Source organism: Sorex fumeus, unplaced genomic scaffold (genome assembly GCF_029834395.1).
Source record: "Sorex fumeus unplaced genomic scaffold, SorFum_2.1 ptg000264l, whole genome shotgun sequence".
Taxonomy (NCBI): Eukaryota; Metazoa; Chordata; class Mammalia; order Eulipotyphla; family Soricidae; genus Sorex; species Sorex fumeus.
Window position 1 is genome coordinate 1,602,819 of NW_026606321.1, and position 24,682 is coordinate 1,627,500.

Consider the following 24,682-nt stretch of genomic DNA (forward strand, 5'->3'; position numbering starts at 1 on the left):
TTTTCTACCATTCACTTTTGATAAAGCAAGGTTCATTTGTTAGTATTTTGCAAAGCTCCCTTTGTTGTAATTATGGGAAGGATTGAATTTAATTTTGATGTATTCCCAAGGGAACTGACAGTGATTGCATTTATAAATTATCTTTCTTAATAAACTAAAGGCCCTACATTTAATTTTGCCGTTGAGGTATTATTCACATAACTCATGTTTAACAAATATTTATTTAGGGTTGAACTTGGAAAACTTTATACTTGATGATGAAGGTAAGTAGAGTTTCTTATGATAATAAATACTCATATTTTATTTTTTTCTTATAAATTATCTTTTTTTAACGTACTAAAGGCCCTAGACATGGCCCGTTCTCCACTGTAATAAATCCTGCTGATCTACATTGTATAGTCGATACCCAAGCACAAAAATTTGTGGATCTACAACTGTACCTCATTGTGTTTCACTAATAAAAAAAAGGGGGGGAAAATAAGGAACAAAGTGTTAGGTATCATTAAAAAAAAGGTACAAATTAAGTGTTAGAGGAGTTCAAAAAAAAGTAGTGAGTGGTTCTAGATGTTTAACTTATGTAGACATTTTGCTGAATTTTTTTTTCAGGATTAAAAAAAAAATCCCTGAAACACTCAAAATGTCAAGTCAAAATCAGTGCATCAGACACAAGCAACTTGCAAGAGATTTTATATTCCTGTAGAATGTTAATTCATCATCATTTCAGTTTATTGATAACTTTTTCTCTCATAGCTTTCCCAGTTATTAAAAGTTGTACTTCCCTTTTTTGAAATGGGATTTTCTACATGTTGCATCCTGTTTTTTAACTAGTTGAAAGTCCAATAAAATGTTTTGTCTTTGTAAAAAAAAAAAATCCTGCTGATCCCCCTTATGTTCTATGCTTTCTGCTGTCTGCCTCTTGCTGTGGCTGATCAGGTCCCAATATAAATCTGACCTATTATCAGTATATTCATGGGTTGGTCATCTATGTTTATTACTGTCTTGAAAAAGAATGATCTTTTTTACGGTCACAGTCCTCCTGTTGTTCATTGATTTGCTCGAGCAGGCCCAGTAACGTCTCCATTGTGAGACTTGTTGGTACTGTGTTTGGCATATTGAATATGTCACGGGTAGCTTCCCAAGTTTTGCTGTGCGGGCAAGATACTCTTGGTAGCTTGCTGGGCTCTCTGAGAGGGGTGGAGGAATTGAACTCGGGCCGGCCATATTGACTGCGTGCAAGGCAAACGCCCTACTGCTGTGCTATCGCTCCAGCCCATGATCTTTATTAAACAATCAAAATGACTTTGGTAATAAAAAAATAACAAGTGAAACAGCCTGGCATTTGCTATTCATGTAATTTTTCCTTTAAGCTTCAGATCTGCACTCTAAAAAGTTTCAATCTAAGAAGGGCCAACTCTTTGAGATATAATAAATGAGATCTAAAACTTAGGAAATTTTTGTTATAAACTCTTGACTACTGAAGAAGCTTCAATTCAGTTATCTACTGTTGTCCCGGGATTTTGATTATCTATTCTTCATTCTCCACTTCCTGTACATTTGTGAATTTGTCTTATGTTGTTGCTTTGGTCAGCATTTATGTCACCATCTTAGCCATGCCAGGGGATCACCTATGGTGGGGACAAGCAGTGGTAAGCTTATGCTGCTGCATTTTAATGAATAAGAAGTCTCAACCCTCATTAAATGTGAGACTTGGAGGGATGGTTTAGCTACATGTGGAGAATTAGAGTGTGGGTTGCTGAAATTTACTTAAGATAATTAGATCATTTACAATGCTATTGGTAAAGGCTCCTTTTCAAATAATTGCATTTTAAAAATTCTCTTTTCAGTTAAAAATTTTTCTCATGCAGATGTTTCTGAAAATTTAAGCCAACAGAGAAAAATTATTCCCAGGAAGTATAAACATTAGAAATGAGAAGACACAGTTTTAATTATCTCTGGGAATATTATTTACCAAGTAAATTCAAGAGACTAATTTGAAAAAAAATAAGTTTTGATAAGAATGTAGTTAGTTGTCCACTGGAAGATAATTATAGACACTTATTTTGTGCTATGATAAAAATGTTCGTGAAAATCTTATTTGTGAAGTTTCATATTTAATATAATAGAGGTTTTGAAAAAAACAGGAGTGAGGTATATACACAAATCCTAGAAAAACATGTAACCAAAGGCATTTGTAATTTTCCCACAACAGTAGTAAAAGCAGTATCAACCATAGTAAAATATCAACATGCTTCATAAAAATATAAAACTATTGGTGGTAAAGTTATTTACCATAAAAAGTTGAAAGAAGCTTTTCTGGTAGAATTGTTGAGGGTGGCGAGTGAGTCTAGAAACAGAATGAAGGATTTAAAGATCATATCAAACCCAAGGACAGTAGACACAAGGGCCAGGAATATTGCACCAGAGTTGAGGCCTGTCTCATGAGCTGGAATAGAGAAAGGATCACTAAGATAATGATGGTTGGAGGAATCATTCAGGATGGGAGACGTTTGCTGAAAGTAGATAAAGGACCAAACATGATAACTTCTCAGTATCTGTATTGCAAAGCATAGTACCTAAAAGTAGAGAGAGAGAGTATGGGGCAAATTGTCCGTCATGGAGGCATGGGGGTGGTGGAAAATGTGCACTGGTGGAGAGACGAGTGTTTAATCACTGTATTATTGAAACTCAAATATAAAAGCTTGCAACTGTATCTCACGGTAATTCAGTTAAAAATAATAAAAAATAATAAAAATTATTTTTTGAAAAAACAAAGATCATGTCAAACTCTGTGAAGATTATTCTCCAATAATTTAAGTGGTGACTGAAATGGCCTGTAGAAAGCAGAGGGGGAGAGCGCAGGATGGTGCTCTTCCGTGGTGAGGCTTTAGCTGAGAACATGAAGTGTTGGGAAAAAATAGCATTTGATAACGTGACCTTCTGTTACTTCTAATAACTTCCTATTGATATCATTCCCTGTTACTTTCTGTGACTTCCGATCAGTGTCATTTCTGAGTTCGAACTGTGAATGAGCCAGTTCCTCTCACTGACTATGTAGCACTGTCCTCCCATTGTTCATCGATTTGCTTGAGTGGGCACCTGTAATGTCTCACAACAAATTGTGAGACTTGTTGTTACCGTTTTTGGCATATCAAATACGTCACAGGGAGCTTGCAGGCTTTGCCATGTGGGCGGGATACTCTCGGTAGCTTGCCAGGCTCTCTAAAAGGGGCAGAGGAATCAAACCCGGGTTGTCTGCGTGCAAGGCAAATGCCCTGCCTGCTGTGCTATCACTCCAGCCCCTCACTGTGCTGTTACAAAATATTTATCTAAAAATCATAATATTTATGCTTTCTATACCCTGTTATAAGAGCTGGAGCGATAGCACAGCGGGTAGGGCATTTGCCTTGCATGCAGCCAACATAGCCGACCCAAGTTCGATTCCTCTGCCCCTCTTGGAGAGCCCGGCAAGCTACCCAGAGTATCTCGCCCACACGGCAAAGCCTGGCAAGCTGCCCGTGATGTATTCGATATGCCAAACACAGTAACAACAAAGTCTTCAATGGAGATGTTACTGGGCCCCCTCGAGAAAATTGAACAACGGGAGGACAGTGACAGTGACCTTGTTATAAAACTAGTGGGAAAAGACCCCATGTCCAATAACAGCATCTTTGAAAAATCCTCAGAAGTACTCTTAGGGAGTGTGTGTGGGTCTCTTGAGATTGTATGGTAATTTAGCAGGAAATTAAAATAAAAAGCTGAAAGATTTAAAAACACTATGTTTTTAAATGGGAAGTTTTAATTTCATGCAGACATTGATCCTTATTCAGTTGGCTTGCACATTTTATGAGCTTCATGCAATCTCTCTGGAGTCTGATGCTGTACAGGCTCATGGGTTTTTCTTAAGCCTTCCAGTGGGTTTGACCAATGAGAGTCATGCAGGTATTGTGGGTGGGAAAGAGAACTTACCTTTAAATGTCTTTCTGGAAGAGACAGCTGCAACAAAAGCTTACCAAACCCTCAAACAAGGACTCAATGACACCAGGGTGAGACAGACCAAAAATATTCACAGATTTTCTTATACTGAAGTATTTTTTGATAATTCCATTAGCCATTTAGTTGTAACAAGCAATTTAAATTAAATTATTTCATGCCTGCTAAGGGAGCAGTCTTGAGGGGGGATTGGAAAATTGGGACACAGTTGGCAGGAGTCACACTGGTGATATGATTGGTGTTGGAATATTGAATGCCTGTAACAAATGTATTAGGAACAACTTTGTAAACCATGGTGTTTAAATAAAGTGGGGGTGGGGTGGGATGGCGGGGGGGGGGGGGGAGGAAGAAATACAAAACACACAAACAAAAAAATAATGTAAAAAAGTCTTCATAGAGTCTAGAAGTTTCTATCAGTTTCTAGAAACTGCTTTTGGCTCTCCTTTTGACTAGGTTTTCCAGTTTCATTGTGACTACTTTGAGTTCCTATTTCTACTATTATGTGCTCATCCCATTTCTAAGGCATTTCCAACCATTTCTCTAGTTAAACATTTTAATGACCAGTGTTCCTTTAAACCCTGATGCCGTTTCCTCTTCTTGCCTCTCCATACAGTTTGTTATTTTTATTCTAGGAAGTTATTACATCCATGGATCGCTTCAAACGCTACAATCACATTTGGCAAAAGGAGAAAGAAGAAACCATTATGAAATTTATTGTGGAAAACCCCTTGCTTTCTGAATTTGAATCCCAGATTCTCTATTTCCAAAACTTGGAGCAGGACATCCAGACTCAGCCTGAGTTCATCTGCGTGGGAGCTGTCGCCCTGTTCACAGGTTGGTCTGTTCTCCTTCAGACACTCATAAAAATTCAGCAGTGCTCTTCTCTCTCGCCTCCCGGATTAGTATTCCAGAGAGCTGGAGCTATCTTCAAGATTGGCTTTCTTTTATGAGCCTCAAACCTGAAGAACCATTTATAGATTTGTTTTTAATTCCCTTCTGCCTCATTATTTATTCTAGACTATTTTTGAGTATGTGACTGTTAAACCTTGAAAATAAATGGTAATTCCGAGGAAGGGTCTGAGTCTGTTGTATTTGGAATTAAAAGTATCCCTTCCTTCAAAAGCAGCCCTAAACATTTACAGCTTATTGCCAATGGTTTTGATATTACTTTTTGACTTTTTGGCATTTTGAGACGTTTTGAGAGTGGTTGGAGCGATAGCACAGCGGGTAGGGCGTTCGCCTTACAAGCGGCCAACATGGCCGACCCGAGTTCGATTCCTCCGCCCCTCTCGGAGAGCCCGGCAAGCTACCGAGAGTATTCGATATGCCAGACACAGTAACAACAAAGTCTCCAATGGAGACGTTACTGGGCCCGCTCGAGCAAATCGACGATCAACGGGAGGGCCTTTACCTTGAGAGTGGTTGAAGAACAAGCTTCCTAATGGATGAGTGCATAATGATTAGGATCAACTTTAGACTTTCTGGCCTTATTTTTCATGTGTCACACAGCTCTGGCTGCAAGTATTTACTATGGTAAACAGCCGCACCCTGGCTGCTTATCTTGACTCAATTCAGATGTTTTCCTAACTGAACTATGGATGTTTCGGTTTTCCAGCTGACTTGAAGTTCACACTCACTGCTGAGACAAAGGCCTGGATGACTGTCATCGGCCGTCACTGTAACAAAAAATACCGGAGTGAGATGGAAAACATTTTCACACTTGTTGAAGAATTCAATAAGAAGCTGAACCGTCAAATTAAAGACCTCGATGATATTCGGATTGCCATGGCGACGCTGAAGGAAATCAGGGAGCAGCAAATCTCTATTGACTTTCAAGTGGGGCCTATTGAGGTCATTGATAATCTTTTTTTCTTCTTCCTTTTTTGAAAAAAATGGGATAGCTTCACACGTGGGTGACATTAGCTAAGTATTGAGCAGGTTTGGCCTGGAGTTACGAGAACGGAGACAGACTCTAAGAACAAGTTTTGTAATGCTCACTGCTGGCTTACTGTGGCTAGTTCTGGTCCTCAGGAAGCCAACTGAGATCCCTGAGAACAGAATCTGAGAACACTCTTTCTCTCCATATGATGTATCGATGAATACTCTGTGAGAAGGGGAAGGACAGGCTGCTGGTGCACATGGGGGAGTTGTGAGGGTGTTCTTTGCTGTCGACTGATTTTATCCCAGTCCCATTGGAAGTTCTGCAGCATGAAGTGGATCTCACAGGTGGTCCCAAGTTGAGGGTACTTTTGTACTCCCAAGTCAGTTGGTCATTGCCATAGTCTCCTATTTAGGAGAGAGAATTTTCCAGAGAAGCAACAGCCGTGATCTCTCCAGCTGACACATCCAGTAGTTGAGAATGTGACTCTGTCCTGGTCAGCAGGAGCTGGCTGGAACACTCACAGTTTCCATTCAGGCATTGCTTCTCTGAACTCACTTAGTCCTTGTGTGATCTGTACTCTACACACAGGGTCAAAGAAAGTACGCATCTTGAGTAAGATGCACAGCACTATAATGTATTATTATAATGTTTTAGAGACGAAAGTGTTTTATCAGGAAAGGGTCCTTACGCAAAGCCTTGGCATTGGAATAAAGAATTAATTCTCAAACTGTGTTTTGAGGGCAAAAGAGTAAACAGGAGCAGACTCAAAGAGCTGGAAGGAAAGAGCTGGAGGGTCGCGAACACTTAGGGTAGAGTAATTTTGTATATCAGTATAACACATGAAAAATTAATCTTTAATTTTTTAAAATTAGGGTTTCATGCCTTACAAAGTCATTCATAGCTGAATTTCAGGCGTAAGATATTCCAGCACCTCCAGTGTTGATGTCCCTCCCCACTGTTCCCAGGTTCCTGCCCACCCTCCAGCCTGCCTTTCACAAACACATTTTCAAGTTTGGTCGTTGTCGTTTTGGATCACAGGATTTCCGTGTTGTTGACTCTGTAGTTTAGCTATATACATATACCACCCCCCCCGACACCACCCATGTACCCTGCCCCCATTACTTCCCATCCACCTCCTCTCACTCCCCTCTTTCCTTTCCTTCTTTCCTTCTCCATATTTCTGTTTCTCCATCCTATGCTCCGAGTGAAGGTACCATACATTTTGACATGATTATAATTTCCTAAACTCTACTAAATTAAAAAATTTAAATTCAGAACTATTTTTTAAACATGTGAAAGGGAAGCACGATTGTGTTCATTCTTTGAAACGAGACTAGTGCATTTGTAGCCAGAGTAGTCCCGGACATAAAAGCATCTTCTTCCTTTCAAAGGCAAACTTGGATGTGTGTTCTTAACACTCTGATGGTCGGGATCTTACTCTGGCTTTCCATTTTTGGTTCTCTCTTGAAAGATTGGAAAATGTAAAATATTTCATGTGAAGGACATTTGTGCCTCTGTGCCGTCAGGCTGGGATAATCACATCATCTTTAGTATTCTTTGTGGGAAAGGGGACCCAAGGCAAAGAGCCCCCTTTGATGAGTGGAACCTGGGCATCCTCTGGGGATTGAAGAGGAGGTTTCATATCTGACAACTCTCTCTCCCCTTTTCCAGGAATTAAGACCAAATTGGAGTTAAGATTAGCCTACAATTTTCCTTTTCGATAGAACTCACTTGGAAGACGTTATTCATTGTAATTTCATTTTATTTCCATCAACCCATCCCATCCTCCCACTCCATATCCACACACATTATACACTTCTGAATACTGAATTCCACAATTGTACATGCTCGACCATCAGGCACCGCCCTAGAGAGCTGCAAAACCCGCTTTCTGGACTCGTGTTTATTGGCTCCAGTGTGCATTGCAGAGTGCACCTTGAAGGAGAAAGAAATTTCGCTGTGCTTGTCCAAAACAATCTCATCCACAAATCATCAATTACATATTTGTCTAACCTGTAGGGAAAGAGTCCCAGTGAGGGAAAATACAGGGAGAATCAGGGAAATTATTTTCTTCTGGAAGCCATCTAGACAAGAGATTCCAGAAGTTTGTCTCTAGAGGGCAATGACTCGAATCAGGCTCCGTTTCAAGGACACTCTCTTGTGACTTATCAGTCGAATGTCTTACCATAAAGCAAATGGAGTCATTAAGACATAGATTAAAGGGGCTGGAGAGATAGCACAGCGGGTAGGGCGTTTGCCTTGCACGCGGTCGACCCGGGTTTGATTCCCAGCATCCCATATGGTCCCCTGAGCACCGCTAGGAGTAACTCCTGAGTGTAGAGTCAGTAGTAACCCCTGTGCATCGCCGGGTGTGACCCAAAAAGCAAAAAAAAAAAGACATAGATTAAATAAATATTGGTTTCATGATTAATAACATCTAATGTCCTGGTATTAACATTATAATTGTTTTATATTTTTATTAGTCTTCAAATACAACTTAGAGGCCTTAGATAAAAATAGCTTTTACTCTTAGAATGCTTGGTAGTTCTCAAAATGCATTTAAAATCTTTTTGACAATTATAAAAATTCACATGACAGCAAGGAAATCTTCCCATGCTGAAGTTTAGAAATGAAGGGAGAAAAGGGTAATGGTTCAGTTATTCATCAGAGAGTTTAGTTTGGCAACAGAGAAACTAGAGACACGGGCAGTTTTCCTACCCTACTGTTCTTTGGCTTTCTAAATCATTTGATAAATGACTGTGTGTCTATTCATTCGACTAGCAGAAACCACTTTGTTTCTTTTGTATAGGAATCCTACGCCTTGCTTAACAAATATGGGCTTCTAATAGCCAAGGAGGAGATGGACAAGGTTGATACTCTGCATTATGCTTGGGAGAAGCTCCTTGCTCGTGCCAGCGAGGTTCAGAATGAACTGGTTGCACTGCAGCCTGGTTTCCGAAAAGAACTTATTACTAGTATGGAGATCTTCCTCCAAGACTGTGACCAGTTTTATTTGGATTATGATTTGGTATGATGATTTTCCATGTGTATTTTTTTCTGGGAAGAGTGATTGGAACGTGTGAAATGTAGTTGTTATTTAGATGACATGTCAAAAAAATTCAATGAGATTCCCTAGAAATGGAATATTTCCATGATTGCAAAGACATTTCCCTCTCACATTTCCTTTCTTCTTAGAGTTCAATTAGAGTAAGTTCAACAGAAAATGTGGATTTTGAAATTTCTATTCCTGGGGTCAGAGAGAGAAAGAGAGAGAGAGAGAGAGAGAGAGAGAGAGAGAGAGAGAGAGAGAGAGAAAGAGAGAGAGAACAGGGAGGGGATCAGGGTTCAATCCCCAGCACCACATATGGTCTGAGACCATTACCAGGAAGAACTCTGAGTACTTCTTTATTTTTTTAATTTAAAAAATTTTTAAATTTTTATTAGTGAGACGGGCTGGAGCGATAGCACAGCGGGTAGGGCGTTCGCCTTACAAGTGGCCAACATGGCCGACCTGAGTTCGATTCCTCCGCCCCTCTCGGAGAGCCCGGCAAGCTACCAAGAGTATTCAATATGCCAGACACAGTAACAACAAAGTCTCCAATGGAGACGTTACTGGGCCCGCTCGAGCAAATTAGTGAGACACCATGAGGTACAGTTGTAGACTTACAAATTTTTGTGCTTGGGTTTCAATTATACAGTGATCAAATACTCATTCCTCCACCAGTGCCCATTTCCCACCAACACGGATCCCAGTATCCCTCCCCCCCCATCCCACCCTGTCTCTGTGGCAGGGCATTCCCCTCTGTTCTCTCTCTCCTTTTGGGTGCTGTGGTTTGCAAAAGAGCCATTGAGTGGCAATCATGTTTGGTCTATAGTCTACTTTCAGCATGCTTCTCCCATCCTGGGAGGATCCTCCCAACACCCTTTATTTGGTGCTCCCTTCTCTATCTGAGCTCCCTTTTCCCCTAGCATGTGTGACTGGCCTCCAAGCCATGGAGAAAAATTCCTGGTACTAATCTCGGTTATTCTTGGGTGTTAGTCTCCTATTTGCTAGTTTTATTGCTCTCTCTCTCTCTCTCTCTCTGTGACAATTCTCCTTTCCGCATTCTTTAGTTCTGCAATGAACAAATCTGGCAAGTGCAGGAACTGTCCTTGGTACTGAGGACGCTTTACAGCTGTGTCTGGACAGAAATGCCAACCACAGAGCAGGTCTTTAGTAGAGAGTCTTCTACTAGGAGGATACTGCATGATGAGACCCAGAAAGGAAATGTAGGGGAAAATTTGTGACTATTAACTCGTTGCACATTATACAACAAATGTGTGAAACTTAGGAGATTGGACGAATGTAGTACTTTTTTTTTTTTGCCTTTTGGGTCACACCCGGCGATGCACAGGGGTTACTCCTGACTCATGCACTCAGGAATTACTCCTGGAAGTGCTTGGGGACCACATGGGATGCCGGGAATCGAACCTGGGTCGGCCGTGTGCAAGGCAAACACCCTACCCACTGTGCTAGTGCTCCAGCCCCAGATGCAGTAATTTTGTGGCTGAAGTATAGAAACCTGCCTATTTAACATGTTCTCATGTAGGAAAGCGTGTGTGGGATGTTAAGAGAATAATTTATATTTGTAATACAGATATGAAAACAGTGACTTCTAGGGCTGGAGATATAGTACAATGGGTAGGGCGTTTGTCTTGCAAGGCCTGGGTTCAATCCCCAGCATCCCATATGGTCCCCCAAGCACTGCTGGGAGTAATTCCTGAACACAAAGTCAGGGGTAACCCCTGAGCATCACCAGGTGTGACCCCAAAAGAAAAGCAAAACAAGACAAAAAAACCCATGGTGACTTCTATTAGTGTTTTAGTTTTGCTGTAAACCTTTTGTGTACTTCTTATAGAATATATTCACCTTTTCAATATCTAGTTTTAATATCTAGACTGCTTTCTGTCATGCACGTGGAACATATGAAAGTTAACCTTATTACTCAACTATTAAGCCATAAAATTTTGTATAAGTATTTCATATTTAATTTTTATTTCAGAATGGCCCAATGGCCAGTGGCTTGAAACCCCAAGAAGCCAGTGACAGACTTGTCATGTTTCAGGTAATATTTGTCATTTCTGTGACTTCTAAGGCACAATATTAATGTGCCTTAAATATATACATTTTCTCCTAATTATAGAAAGATCTATTGTGAAGTATGTAGCACTGTAGCACTGTCCTCCCATTGTTCATCGATTTTGCTCGAGTGGGTCCAGTAACATCGTCATTGTGAGACTTGTTACTGTGTTTGACATATCGAATACATCATGAGTAGCTTGCCAGGCTTTGTTGTGCAGGTGAGATACTCTTGGTAGCTTGCCAGGCTCTCCGAGAGGGGCAGAGGACTCGAACCCGGGTTGGCCACATGCAAGGCAAGCACCCTACCCGCTGTGCTATGGCTCCAGCCCGTGAAGTATGTATGTTTAATTAAAAATGTAACTCTTATAATAACAATGAGAGTTGGTTTCATTGTAATTGGTCATTAATTTAGTGTTTCTATTTACATGTGCTCAGATATCATACCAGCTTTCTTATTTGTCATATTTTTTGTTTCCATCACATGTTGATTCAGATAGAAACCGTCTTGATGAGTTTGCACTTTTGTTTTTATTAGAATCAGTTTGATAATATCTATCGGAAATATATCACCTATACTGGGGGAGAGGAACTCTTTGGTCTCCCAGTAACCCAGTATCCCCAGCTTCTGGAAATAAAGAAGCAACTAAATCTACTCCAGAAAATATACACTTTGTACAACAGCGTCATAGACACTGTGAATAGTTATCACGACATCCTCTGGTCAGAAGTGAATATTGAAAAAATCAACAGTGAACTTTTAGAGTTCCAGAACAGGTGAGCAATGACATGTTTAGAGAGATCTTGAACCTTTGAGCTTGTGCGCTTTTCCCTTTCATAGTTTCTCAAGTTCTCTTTTCAACCCAGATGTGGCGATTTATCACAGTAAAGCCAATTGTATTGGCACCTTTAATCTTCATTCAGCAGGGTCTGTTATAAAAAATGAGTCAGAGGGACACTGTGGCATGTACAGTGTCCTTGGGCAAGCTAGTATCCACAACTCCAACTGAGGGGACAAGCTGGCTGTGTATTGGACACAATTTCTGCTCCCCCGCCCATCTCCCTGGCTCCAGGCACATGTGTGGTTGTTTAAGTTGAGAAGATAACATTAGTAGACACATCAAAATTGATGGGTCCATTGAGCACAGAGGCTGGGATGTTCATGGAACCAACCAGGCACCTGTAAAGATAAATCCTGGCAAAGTCCTGGTGGGTTCTGTTCTGTTCTTGCCTGGCGCACATTTGAGCCCTGCTGTTGAGACTGTCTTCATTATCCCAAATTTGGGGGTTTTGTTAGGGTCAGGTTTTGCAAGCACGGCCATGGTGCATGGCTGCTGTCCACTGACATCATCTTATAAATGCTGTTTATTAATGATCCACGTGTGTGCAGGGTGAAATGAGAACATCCTTTAAACATGGATGCTTGTTTCAGAACCCTTGTGTCAGCTCCCTTAGGGGAGCTCAGCTTTGTATTATACGTATCAAATTTTTGAAGTTTATGGTCACTGTTACTGTCCTCCCGTTGTTCATCAATTTGCTTGAGCGGTCCCAGTGACAATTGTTACTCCACTGTGACGATTGTTACTGGGTTTGGCATATCGAATACATCACGGGTAGCTTGCCAGGCTTTGCTGTGTGGGCGAGATACTCTCGGTAGCTTGCCGGGCTCTCCGAGAGGGGCGGAGGAATCGAACTTGGGTCGGCCATGTTGGCCGCTTGCAAGGCAAATGCCCTACCCACTATGCTATCGCTTCAGAAGATTATGGTATATGGATTAAATAAATGGAGTAAATCTGGAGCTCCATAATATTTTTTACATCATTTTTAACTTTAAACCTAAAGAAAATTGAGTCTTTTGTTTTGTTTTCAACTGTTCTTGGTACTTGCTAGGCTCCTGATATGTGCTCGCAGAATTGAATTGAAAGGTAAATCTGTGATTCAAAATCATGCATTTTGCCTAGTTAGTATTTCCGGATGGGAAAGAAGAGTTTTACACAGTATAAAAATATTTTATCAGGTGGCCGGAGCAATTGTGTAGCAGGCAAGCAGGGCATCTGGCTCGCCAAGGTCAACCCGACTTTGATCCCCAGCATGCCATTTGGTCCCCTGAGCCTGCCAGGATGGTCCTTGAATGCAGAGCCAGGAGTAAGCCCTGAGCAGATGATGTGGCCCCCGAACAAAAACCAAATGAACAGGTATTCTCTGAATCATGAGAGTTTACGAGATTGGCCTTCAAAATGACTTTTATTGATGTATTTGAGCTTCGGGCCCTACTTGACTCTGGCTCCAGGCATTACCTCTGGCTCAGGGATCATTTTTGATGTGGTGCTTGGGAACATGTGTGTTTTGGGGGATCAAACTAGACTTGGCTGCATGTGAGGCAAATGCCTTAACCCCTATACTGTCTCTCTGCATTCCTTCCCCCCAGCTCCCAAATTAGAACATATTAGAATAATTTATTTTGCTTTACAGGAGTTTGCCATGTATTGACTTTAATATTGTATTTTGGTAATGATTTTTTATTAAAAACACTTGCCTCTTAAGTTTTATTAATAAAAAGGTATATTCTTATCATGGACTGGAGCGATAGCACAGCAGGTAGGGCATTTGCCTTGCACATGGCCGACCTGGCTGAACCGGGTTCGATTCCTCCGGCCCTCTCAGAGAGCACAGCAAACTACCGAGAGTATCTCGCCCGCTCGGCAAGCTACCCATGATGTATTCAATATGCCAAACACAGTAACAACAAGTCTCACAATGGAGACATTACTGGGCCCAACGAGCAAATTGATGAACAACGGGAGGACAGTGCTACAGTGATATTTTATTCTCTTATGTTTTGTTTTTGTTTTTGTACCACAAGATGTTCCCCCAGCTCTGAGTCAAGGATCACTCCTGACTTAGAGCCTTGGGGGACCATCTGTGATATGGGGAATTGAACCTGGTTAATGACACGTAAAACATATGCTTTACCCACTGTACTTTCTCTTCAGTCCTAAAGGTCCTAAAGTGACTTTTATTTCGCGGGTGTGGGGGGAAGCACTTGGAGGTGCTCAGTAATTACTCTTGGCTCTGCACCCAGGAGGGGAGCAGGAAACCAGAGGAGGTGCCAGGGATAGAACCCCAGTCGGTCATGTGCAAGAGCAGCTCCCTCTCCACTGCACCATCTCTGCTTTTACCTGGACTGAATTTACCTCATGCTAGCAGGCTGGAGGGGGCTGGAGCCTCTGGGCACAACTCTTCGTTACTGTTTCTTTCTCTTTCCAGGTGTCGGAAGCTGCCGCGGGCCTTGAAGGACTGGCAGGCTTTCTTGGATCTGAAGAAAACCATCGATGATTTCAGCGAGTGCTGCCCACTGCTGGAGCACATGGCCAGTAAGGCGATGATGGAGAGGCACTGGGAGAGGATAACGGCGCTCACGGGGCATAGTCTGGACGTGGGGAACGAAAGCTTCAAATTGAGAAATATCATGGAAGCCCCTCTCCTGAAATACAAAGAGGAAATAGAGGTACAGGGACTAGAAGGCGGTAAAAGTGGAGAGGTTGCATGAAATGTGTTCGGTAGTATCCCTCATTGAGGCATGTGGGGCAGTAAGCCACATTGGGAGTCTTGAAATCTCTCCCATTCTTTTGGTCCTCCAGCCCTGGGTAACTACTATTCCAATCTGCTTCATTATTTTTTTTAAGAGTTCAGTATTTTAGGCCCCACCCAGCTGAGATATCCCAGTGACTGACTCTCTCTGTTACTTAACCTAATATCCTTCAGTCCCACTTATGTTATAATTAGCAGGATTTCCTTTTCCCTCAGAACCCAGTAAATAGTACTCCAGAGTTGCAAAACTTTTATGTGATCTTTCTTTCTGGATAGTTTGACAGGTAATATTGGAAATACTATTTACTCCTCCTCAAATAGAAGGAGAGAGAAATAAAATGTCTACCAACCAGCCTGGACTGGAGCAGTAGCACAGCAGGCAGGCCATTTGCCTTGCATGCAGCCAACCCGGGTTCGATTCCTTTGTCCCTCTCAGTGAGCTCGGCAAGCTACCGAGAGTATCCCACCCACACGGCAGAGCCTGTCAAGCTCCCTGTGGTGTATTCAATATGCCAAACACAGTAACAAGTCTCACAATGGAGACATTACTGGTGCCCACATGAGTAAATTGATGAACAACTGGAGGACAGTGCTACAGTGCTATTTGCTAAGTAAAACTATTACTAATTTTTTGAGCATTTCAAGAAGTGCTCAGAGGTCTCGGGGGCGCCCACTTTCAACTCTTGGCCAACACAGCTGGCATTTCAGTGCAGGGGTCCCCAGCCTGCTGTGCTTCTTGGGCCCTATGGTCCCCAGGCTACACAGTAGTGTTGGGATTGTCCATGGCCACACCTGGCAGTACTTGAGGGACTCCAGGGCCACACCCAGAGTTGCTCAAAGGACCGTGTAGTGCCAGGAATCACTCCCAGGTCAGGTGCATGCTAGGGACAGACCCTCACTGCCCGATGACCTCATGATCCCAAACTATTAGGAAGCCATTGCTTTCTCCATCTCTCCTGATGGACTCTGCACACCACCTCACAGTCTAATTAGCACTGGATCTAGAAACAGAGGGACTGCGGATAAGTAGGAAGTGGATAGTGAAGACAGGACTTGCGCTGAAACAGGATTGTTGCAGGAGGTCATGCACAAAACGAGACTTGCAATTTTAACAGGACATCTGCATCAGTGCTGTGAAAGAAAGGGACATTGAGCAGAGGCTGAAGCAGGTCATTCAGGAGTGGGACAACAAAACCTTCGCATTTGGCAGCTTCAAAACCCGTGGAGAGCTTCTCTTGCGAGGAGACACGACCTCGGAAATCATCGCCAGCATGGAGGACAGCTTGATGCTGCTGAGCTCGCTGCTGAGCAATAGGTATGGCAACAAGCCGACCTCTCCTTCCCTTCCTTTCTCCCTCCTTCCCTCCCTCCCTACCCATCCTTTCTCCCTTCCTTTCTTCTTCCCTCTCTCCCTTCCCTCTTTCCCTCTTCCCCTCCTTCCTTCCTTCCCACCCGCCTTCCTTCCCTCCCACCCTCCTCCCTTCCCTCCCTTCCTCCTTCTCCCCTCCTGTTCCTTCCTTCCCTGATTCCTTCCCTGCTTCCTTCCTTCCTTCCTTCCTTCCTTCCTTCCTTCCTTCCTTCCTTCCTTCCTCCCTCCCTCCCTCCCTCCCTCCCTCCCTTCCTTCGTTCTTTGTGCTAGGAACAAACCTACACCCCACACAAACAAGGCATTTGTTCTATCACTGAGCCATATTCTCAGAGCCAAACTGTACATCTTTTTCCTGAGAACTGAGAACCATAATAATAAACAAATCAAAGGAAATTAGAAAATGCAGCAATACCTCTCATACAATTTCTTCATTAAAACTACCTGTAAAACCGGTTTTTAATTTTAGCCTCGGGTGCAGCATACATAGTCTTGGTATACTTTATTCTCCCCTGCCTGTTCCATCTGCGTGATGCCATCACTGGAATGCAATCACGAATCATGTGGTTAGCCACTTGGCTTTTATGGCCCATGCCAGCTTTGCTACAACAGCCCTCCAACACTGCCAACAGCACAGTGACTCTGGAACGCAGGGAGACAGGGATTCTGGATTTGGAACTCTAAGTACTGTACTTGGACATTCTTTCTTTGTTGTTTTTGTCAAGATCTATGCAATAGAAACCCTTAGTTGTGTACTTATGTTAATAAGATGACCAAAAGAGATAGAAAATTACCTGTTTAATTCACTAACAGAAGTAGACAGCAGAGCCAACAAATAGCCTACCATTATCAAAACCAAGCACAAAAATTTATAAGTCTACAACTGTACCTCATGGTGTCTCACTAATAAAAATTTAAAAAAACATAATGTTTTGATAAGAAACCATAATTTGGCCTTGCAAGTCATAGCTTGGAACTTACATTTCCTTGATGCATTGTTTTCTTTTGTTCATTTTGAAATAATTTGCCCTTCTCGATATTTTATGTTTGTATAAAATGCAGGGGTTATTAAAATGAATGATTGTTACTTTATAAAATGTACCTCTATTCTTTTAGTATAGGTGTATCAGTGCTTTTTGTGTTTTTCTTTTATTTGTTTTGGGACCATACCAAGCTATGCTCAGGTTACTCCTGGCTCTGTGCTCAGGGATCACTCCTGGATCTGCCTTGCACAGGGTCTGGCGTTTGCAAGGCAAACACCCTATCCACTGCCTGATACTTTTTGATGCAGTTTTTAAGTAGGTTGTTCTTTTTTTTTTTTTTTTATCTTTAATCATTTTCTTTATTTTTTTTTGTTTTTTTTTCCCCTTTTTTTTTTTCCCCTTTATTTTATTTTATTTTTTTTAAAGTTGTAGATTTACAATTTTTTGTGCTTTGGTTTCAATTATACAATGATCAGATACCCATCCCTCCACCAGTGCCCATTTTCCACCACCATGGATAATATCCCTCCCACCCCCATCCCCCCATCCCCCCTGTCTCTGTGGCAGGGCAATCCCCTGTGTTCTCTCTCTCCTTTTGGGTGTTGTGGTCTGCAAAAGAGGCATTGAGTGGCAAACATGTTCAGTCCATAAGTAGGTTGTTCTTTTTTGTTTTTATTTTTGAATACAAATTTATTTATATGTTATTGTAGTTTATGAAGTTATAGTAGTGTTAAAATTTGTACTGTTAGGCGTTTGCCTTACAAGCGGCCAACAAGGCCGACCCAGGTTTGATTCCTCCGCCCCTCTTGGAGAGCCCAGCAAGCTACCGAGAGTATTCGATATGCCAGACACAGTAACAACCAAGTCTCCAATGGAGACGTTACTGGGCCCGCTCGAGCAAATCGACGATCAACGGGAGGGCCTTTACCTTTACTTTACTTTTATAAAATTACTAACCCCCCAATCACAAAGTAGCATGGTGCTCCATGTGTTCCCCGTTTTTCTACAATGGGTTTTCTCTCTTCACCCCACCCCAGCCCCACTATTAGGTAATTTGCTCCGAATCCCAGTGCCAAGATTTGGTTATTTTTCAGCACTGTCTGTTATTTATTTAGATTCTGTATTTTAGATTGTTTTGATTTCTTTCTCTTTTACTGTATTGTTTACAAATAAAATGTAAAGCTTTTGTATCTTGATGTTGTTGCCCGTTTCTCTCTTTCTTTCTTTTTATTTATTTATTTTTTATGTAGGAGTACTGCTATTTATTCAGCCACTGATTAGCTGATTGAATTGGGCATGAACTCCACCTTACTTTTTTTTCCATTTTTTATAATTTTATTTATTGAATCACCCTGAGAGCAGTTACAAAGCCTTCGGGTTTAAGTCTCGGTCATACAATGAAACACCCGTACCTTCACCAGTGCCCATTCTCCACCATCAAAAACCCCAGTATAACCCCATCCCCACCCTCCCCCTACCTGTGGGGTAGATGATTTCCACATTACTCTCTCTATACTTTGATTACATTCAACATTTGGACACCACACCCACCATTAACATGGTCACGGTTCTCCCGTTATTCATTGATTTGCTCGAGCGGGCCCAGTAGCATCTCCATTTTGAGACTTGTTGTTACTGTGTTTGGCATATTGAATACGTCACGGGGAGCTTGCCAGGCTCTGCCGGTAGCTTGCCGGGCTCTCCGAGAGGGGCGGAGGAATCGAACTCGGGTCGAACATGTTGGCCGCTTGCAATGCAAACGCCCTGCCGCTGTGCTATCGCTTTATTATTTGGGATTTTATCCCAACACTCAGATCTGCTGAAAAGGCAACAGGAAACCATTTGTGTTCTATTGCTGGTTATGGTGATGTTGCGCAGCTGCAGTAGTGGCCACGTGATTTTGAAATTTTGAAATTTTAACAGTTAAATCTGGAAGGATTTCTGTCAAAACCTGCTGGGTTCTGAGATTTGTTCTGGAGTCTCTGGGATCATGGCCATTAAGCAGCTTGATCAGGAACCAGAAAGGCCGTTCGTGGGTGGCGACTTGGGGTCTCATTGGGACAGGGAGGAAGGGGCCGGCTCCACCCCCATCCCGTGAGGCCCCACGTGTCTCATCACTGAGGGCCCAGACCTGACCGTCCAATGGCCTCTGGAGGGTGGTGGCCACCGAGCCACCTAGGGGCAGCAGGCGGAGGGACAGCATCCTTTCCCCCCTGGGGTGGCCCAGTGACAGTAACCTACTGTGAGTCTGGACTCATTTCTGCCAAAAGCCAGTGGGTTTTGAGGTTTGTTTCTGAGTCTCTGGGATCATGGCCGTTAAGCAGCTTGATCAGGAACCAGAAAGGCCGTTCGTGGGTGGCGACTTGGGGTCTCATTGGGACAGGGAGGAAGGGGCCGGCTCCACCCCCATCCCGTGAGGCCCCACGTGTCTCATCACTGAGGGCCCAGACCTGACCGTCCAATGGCCTCTGGAGGGTGGTGGCCACCGAGCCACCTAGGGGGAGCAGGCGGAGGGACAGCATCCTTTCCCCCCTGGGGTGGCCCAGTGACAGTAACCTACTGTGAGTCTGGACTCATTTCTGCCAAAAGCCAGTGGGTTTTGAGATTTGTTTCTGAGTCTCTGGGATCATGGCCATTAAGCAGCTTGATTAGGAACCAGAAAGGCCGTTCGTGGGTGGCGACTTGGGGTCTCATTGGGACAGGGAGGAAGGGGCCGGCTCCACTCCCATCCCGTGAGGCCCCACGTGTCTCATCACTGAGGGCCCAGACCTGACCGTCCAATGGCCTCTGGAGGGTGGTGGCCACCGAGCCACCTAGGGGCAGCAGGCGGAGGGACAGCATCCTTTCCCCCCTGGGGTGGCCCAGTGACAGTAACCTACTGTGAGTCTGGATGCATTTCTGCCAAAAGCCACTGGGTTCCGAGATTTGTTTCTGAGTCTCTGGGATCATGGCCGTTAAGTAGCTTGATCAGGAGCCAGAGAGGCTGTTTGTGGGCTGCGACACAGGGTCTCGTTGGGGTAGGGAGGAAAGAGCCGGCTCCACCCCCATCCTGTGAGACCCTGCGTGTCTCATCACTGTGGTTGCCTGTCTCTTTAACAGTTCGTTCTTTCTAAGAGGTGTTTTTTTGTTTTTTTAAAGAGGAGACTTTAGGGCTTTCTATGCATATTAAGATATCATCTGCAAATTGAGATAACTTTTGTTCATTTCCAATTTGAATTTAAAGGCCACGTGTAACTTACAGGTGTCAATTACATTCATGTGTAATTTACATGTTACTAATAACAGTTAGATAGAAATCACTGAGGAAATTTCTACAGAGATGTGAAAATGATTAAAAATGCCTTCTGGTTGGAAAATTGCAACAAAAAGAAGATCTGAAGCCTCTAAATTATTGATCATCTTTCTCATTTTAGGTACAATGTGCCTTTCAAAACCCAGATTCAAAAATGGGTACAGTATCTTTCCAACTCCACCGACATCATTGAGAACTGGATGATGGTGCAAAACTTGTGGATTTATCTGGAAGCCGTCTTTGTGGGAGGAGATATTGCTAAGCAGCTTCCTAAGGTTTTAGAATGTTCTTTATGCTTCCACTTGGATTTTATTTTGTTTTATTGGTTTTTGGGCCACACCTCACTGGGTGCCGTACTTGTTCTTGCTCTGTGCTCAGGAGTCACTCCTGGCGGTGCTTGGGGGACCATCTGGGGTGCTTAAGTTGTGTGCGAGGCAAGCACTTTACCAGCTATACCTCCAAACACTTCACTTGGATTTTAGTTTAGAGAAGTATTCAGTAGCAATTCCGTTTAAAAATGAGCTTCAATTTCAACCTCTGTTGAGCCCTCCCCCCTCAATCTGTTGGGGATTGCTATAGAGCAAGTCTTCCAATATACAGTAATTCTGGAAAAGAAGGAGTGGTGTGAAAAATTGGTGAAGGAATAATATAAAGTGATTAGGTTTTAAAAGGAGACAGAGGGTTAAAAAATGAAGAATGAAAGCGTGAATTATTGATACACTTCAAATAATCAAAAGGTAGAATTATAGAGTAGTTATCTTGACAATGGTAGGATAATTTGCTCTTCTACTGCTGACATTTAAAAATAACTCACACGATATAAAATACCCAATTATATCTGCACTGAAGGGTGGAAATAAACTGGGAGAAATCTGTCAAACAAAAAAGTCCCTCTTAAGATGTATTTTTTCCCTCATCAAATTACAGTCATCTCACTAGATATACATAGATAGAATATATTTTGAGCTTTTGAAAAAGATGACAAAATCTTAGGAGTTCTTATTCAATTACCTCAAATCATTGGCAAAATTATAACATTTTGAACAGTCTATTTGAATTTAGAAGCCTGATTATATTGAGAGAGTCTCCAAAGTAAAGCTTTCTTTTTACTTGGTTTCTGTTTATTTATATATCTCCTTGCCAGTTTCCTTTTTTTGGCTACTGGTGAAATATATCCATAGACATAAATGTAAGTTGTTGTTGTTTGACTTAGCTTTTATATTTAGCATGGTTTTCTTCTTGATGGGTGGAGAACCCCCAGGTGAACTGATCAGTGTTAACTTTGACATACAGTATAGAAAGAACGAGGCAGGCTCCTTGCCATCATAATTGATGAGACATGCTCATTGCTGAAACTAAGAAAGTCTCAAGGAAGAGAATAAAAGTCTAAACACTTACCAAAAACATCTATTCACTTCTCTGCTTTTTTCCTGAAAAACAGGTTAGGGCTATACCAGATTTTATTTTGTATCTTCTTCTTCGCCTTTGGTTTTGGTGCCACACCTGGCAATGCTCAGGGCTTATTTCGGCTTTGTGCTCCTGGCAGCCTCAGGGGACCATAAGAGGTGCCAGGGACTGATGCCAGGTGGACTGCTTGAAATGCAAATGCCCTCTCCTCTGTACTATCTCTCTGCCCCCACCGCCCTACACTCTCTTTCTCTCTTTCTTTCTTTCTCTCTCTCTTTCTTTCTTTCTTTCTTTCTTTCTTTCTTTCTTTCTTTCTCTCTCTCTCTTTCTTTCTCTTTCTTTCTTTCTTTCTTTCTTTCTTTCTTTCTTTCTTTCTTTCCATACTTTTTTCTTGGCTTTTTGGGTCACACCCAGAAATGCTCAGGGGTTATTCCTGGCTCTGCACTCAAGAATTACTCCTAGCGTTGCTTGAGGGACCATATGGGATGCCAGGGATTGAACCTGGGTCGGCTGCATGCAAGGCAAACACCCTACCCGCTGTACTAGCGCTCCTCCCCGCCCCCCAATCCCCATCCACATCTTTCTTTAAAATGTTAACTCTGTTGTCTAAATATCCAAAGGATTCAATGCAAAATAAATATAAAGTATGAAAAATCGAAAACTTGCTTTATTTGGAGATAATCACTGAGAACAGTAGCGTGTGTCTTTTTCCCCATGCTGTCTCATATTGTGCTTTTGTTTTTGTATATTCCTCCCCCCCCCCATTTTTGCTAAACATAAAGAGGGTACTAGGGTTAAGTTAAATAGCATCTTTATTTAAGATGGGGTAGTAAAGTCAATTGGGAGGATGGAACTAGAGCCCATGTGGCATTTGGGGAATCCAGCTGGGGTGCTCAGGGCGTCAGCTGGGGCCCAGAGTGGGGGAGGGGGAGGTGTGCTGCCCTTGACACCACTGGGGGCGGGGGGAACCCGTCATTCCCTTTCCCTTTCCCACAGGAAGCCAAGCGTTTTTCCAACATCGACAAATCCTGGGTGAAGATTATGACTCGGGCGCACGAGACCCCGAACGTGGTCCAGTGCTGCGTGGGAGATGAGACTATGGGGCAGCTGCTGCCTCACCTGCTGGAACAGCTGGAGATGTGCCAGAAGTCCCTGACGGGGTAAGACACTCAGTGAGCACCCTCGTGCATGAAGGCTCCAGAGATACGAGCTGGGAGATTCCAGGTCTGTGTCTGTGGTGAAGACTCAACTTCCTGTCCACAATGTTGCACAGATCCAACGGCTGGTTTGGAATCTCATGTCCTCTGCGAGCCCTTCCTGGATATGTCCTGATGACGGCATTCTGGGGCTTCTAGTTAATTCCATCACTAAAACAAGAGTTTGCAATAGTTCTCCAGCTGTCCTTTAAAATGAATATTCTTCTTTTTTTCTTTGGTTAAAATTTTTTATTAGTGAATCACCATGGGGTACAGGTACTGCACTGCACTGCCCTCCTGTTGTTCATCTATTTGCTTGAGTGGTAATGTCTCAGTAACGTCTCCATCGTGAGACTTGTTGTTACTGTGTTTACTGTGTTTGGCATATCGAATACGTCATGGGTGGCTTTCCAGGCTTTGCCATGTGGGCAAGACACTCTCAGTAGCTTGCCAGACTCTCCAAGAGGGGCGGAGGAATCAAACTCAGGTCGGCCATGTGGGCTGCGTGCGAGGCAAAAATGCCCTACCCACTCTGCTACAGTTGCAGACTTATAAACTTTTGTGCTTGCGTTTCAGTCATACAATGACCCATTCCTCCACCAGTGCCCATTTTCTTCCACCAATGGTCCCTCATCCCTCCCACCTCCCCCACCCCATCCCCTCCACCCTACCCCGCCTCTGTGGCAGGGCATTTCCTTTTTCTCTCTTTCTCTTTGGGTGTTGTGGTTTGCAATAGAGGTATTAAGTGGTCATCATATTCGGTCTGTAGTCTACTTTCAGCCTGCATCTCCCATCCTGAGCAGGCCCTCCTAGCACCCTTTACTTGGTGGTTCCTTCTCTATCTAAGCTGCCTTTTCCCCCAGCATGTGAGACTGGCTTCCAAGCCGTGAAGCAATCCCCCTCGTACTTATCTTTACTATTCTCGGGTGCTAGTCTCCCATTCTGTTACTTTAAAGGTAAAGGTAAAGGCCCTCCCGTTGATCGTCGATTTGCTCGAGCGGGCCCAGTAACGTCTCCATTGGAGACTTTGTTGTTACTGTGTCTGGCATATTGAGTACTCTCGGTAGCTTGCCGGGCTCTCCGAGAGGGGCGGAGGAATCGAACTCGGGTCGGCCATGTTGGCCGCGTGTAAGGCGAACGCCCTACCCGCTGTTACTTTATATTCCACAAATGAGTGCAATCTTTCTATGTCTGTCCCTCTCTTTCTGACTCATAAAATGAATATTCTTCTTTTTCTTTCTGATACCCTTCTTAGAAAAGCATCTTTACAACCCAAATACTATTGCATTGTGCTCAATAAATGTAAGATGAATAATGTGTTTAAAAGTAGTCACATTAGACAGGTAAGAGTCTGCTTTTATTTAAGTCAAATTACTGGGAGATATACAGTTACAAAGTTGTTCATGATAGGGTATCAGTCATAGTGTGTCCCAATACCCATCCCTCACCAGTGTACATTTTTCACCGCCAACACCCTCAGTTTCCCTCCTGCCACCTTCGCCATTTGCACGCACCCCCTCCTCCCCCGCCCCGTGCCCTGCGCTTTACACAGCCTGCCTATAAGACAGGCACTTTTCTTTGATCTCTCTCTCACTCTGTTTTTCTCCTGGGAATTATAGTTTGCAATACAGCGAGGTTCTTATATATATCCTTTATGCTTGTTTCAGCAACGAGTCTGCTTCTAAGTTATTGGTATGCACAGACATACAGACACGCACATTTTACATATATAGAGCTATGTAAAGGAGTAATTATTAAATCTCCCCTTGGATAATCAGGATCAAGATATGAAAGTAAAAATATACCCAGTTGTCATTAAGTACATTTGATTGATTGAAATTGATTACTCTCAAGAT

The 24,682-nt window shown here is 42.9% G+C and overlaps 1 protein-coding gene across 1 annotated transcript in view; it reads left to right on the top strand.

Annotated features, from left to right (window-relative positions):
• Window positions 1-24,682, top strand: part of DNAH5 (dynein axonemal heavy chain 5) — a 321,369-nt gene that overhangs the window by 117,109 nt on the left and 179,578 nt on the right. Inside the window, exons 24-32 of the mRNA XM_056109071.1 lie at window positions 4,623-4,824; window positions 5,606-5,841; window positions 8,682-8,900; window positions 10,915-10,977; window positions 11,530-11,768; window positions 14,259-14,499; window positions 15,698-15,897; window positions 20,345-20,498; window positions 22,627-22,790. Of these exons, the coding sequence (XP_055965046.1) occupies window positions 4,623-4,824; window positions 5,606-5,841; window positions 8,682-8,900; window positions 10,915-10,977; window positions 11,530-11,768; window positions 14,259-14,499; window positions 15,698-15,897; window positions 20,345-20,498; window positions 22,627-22,790 (1,718 nt within the window). The remainder of the gene's footprint in view (window positions 1-4,622; window positions 4,825-5,605; window positions 5,842-8,681; window positions 8,901-10,914; window positions 10,978-11,529; window positions 11,769-14,258; window positions 14,500-15,697; window positions 15,898-20,344; window positions 20,499-22,626; window positions 22,791-24,682) is intronic.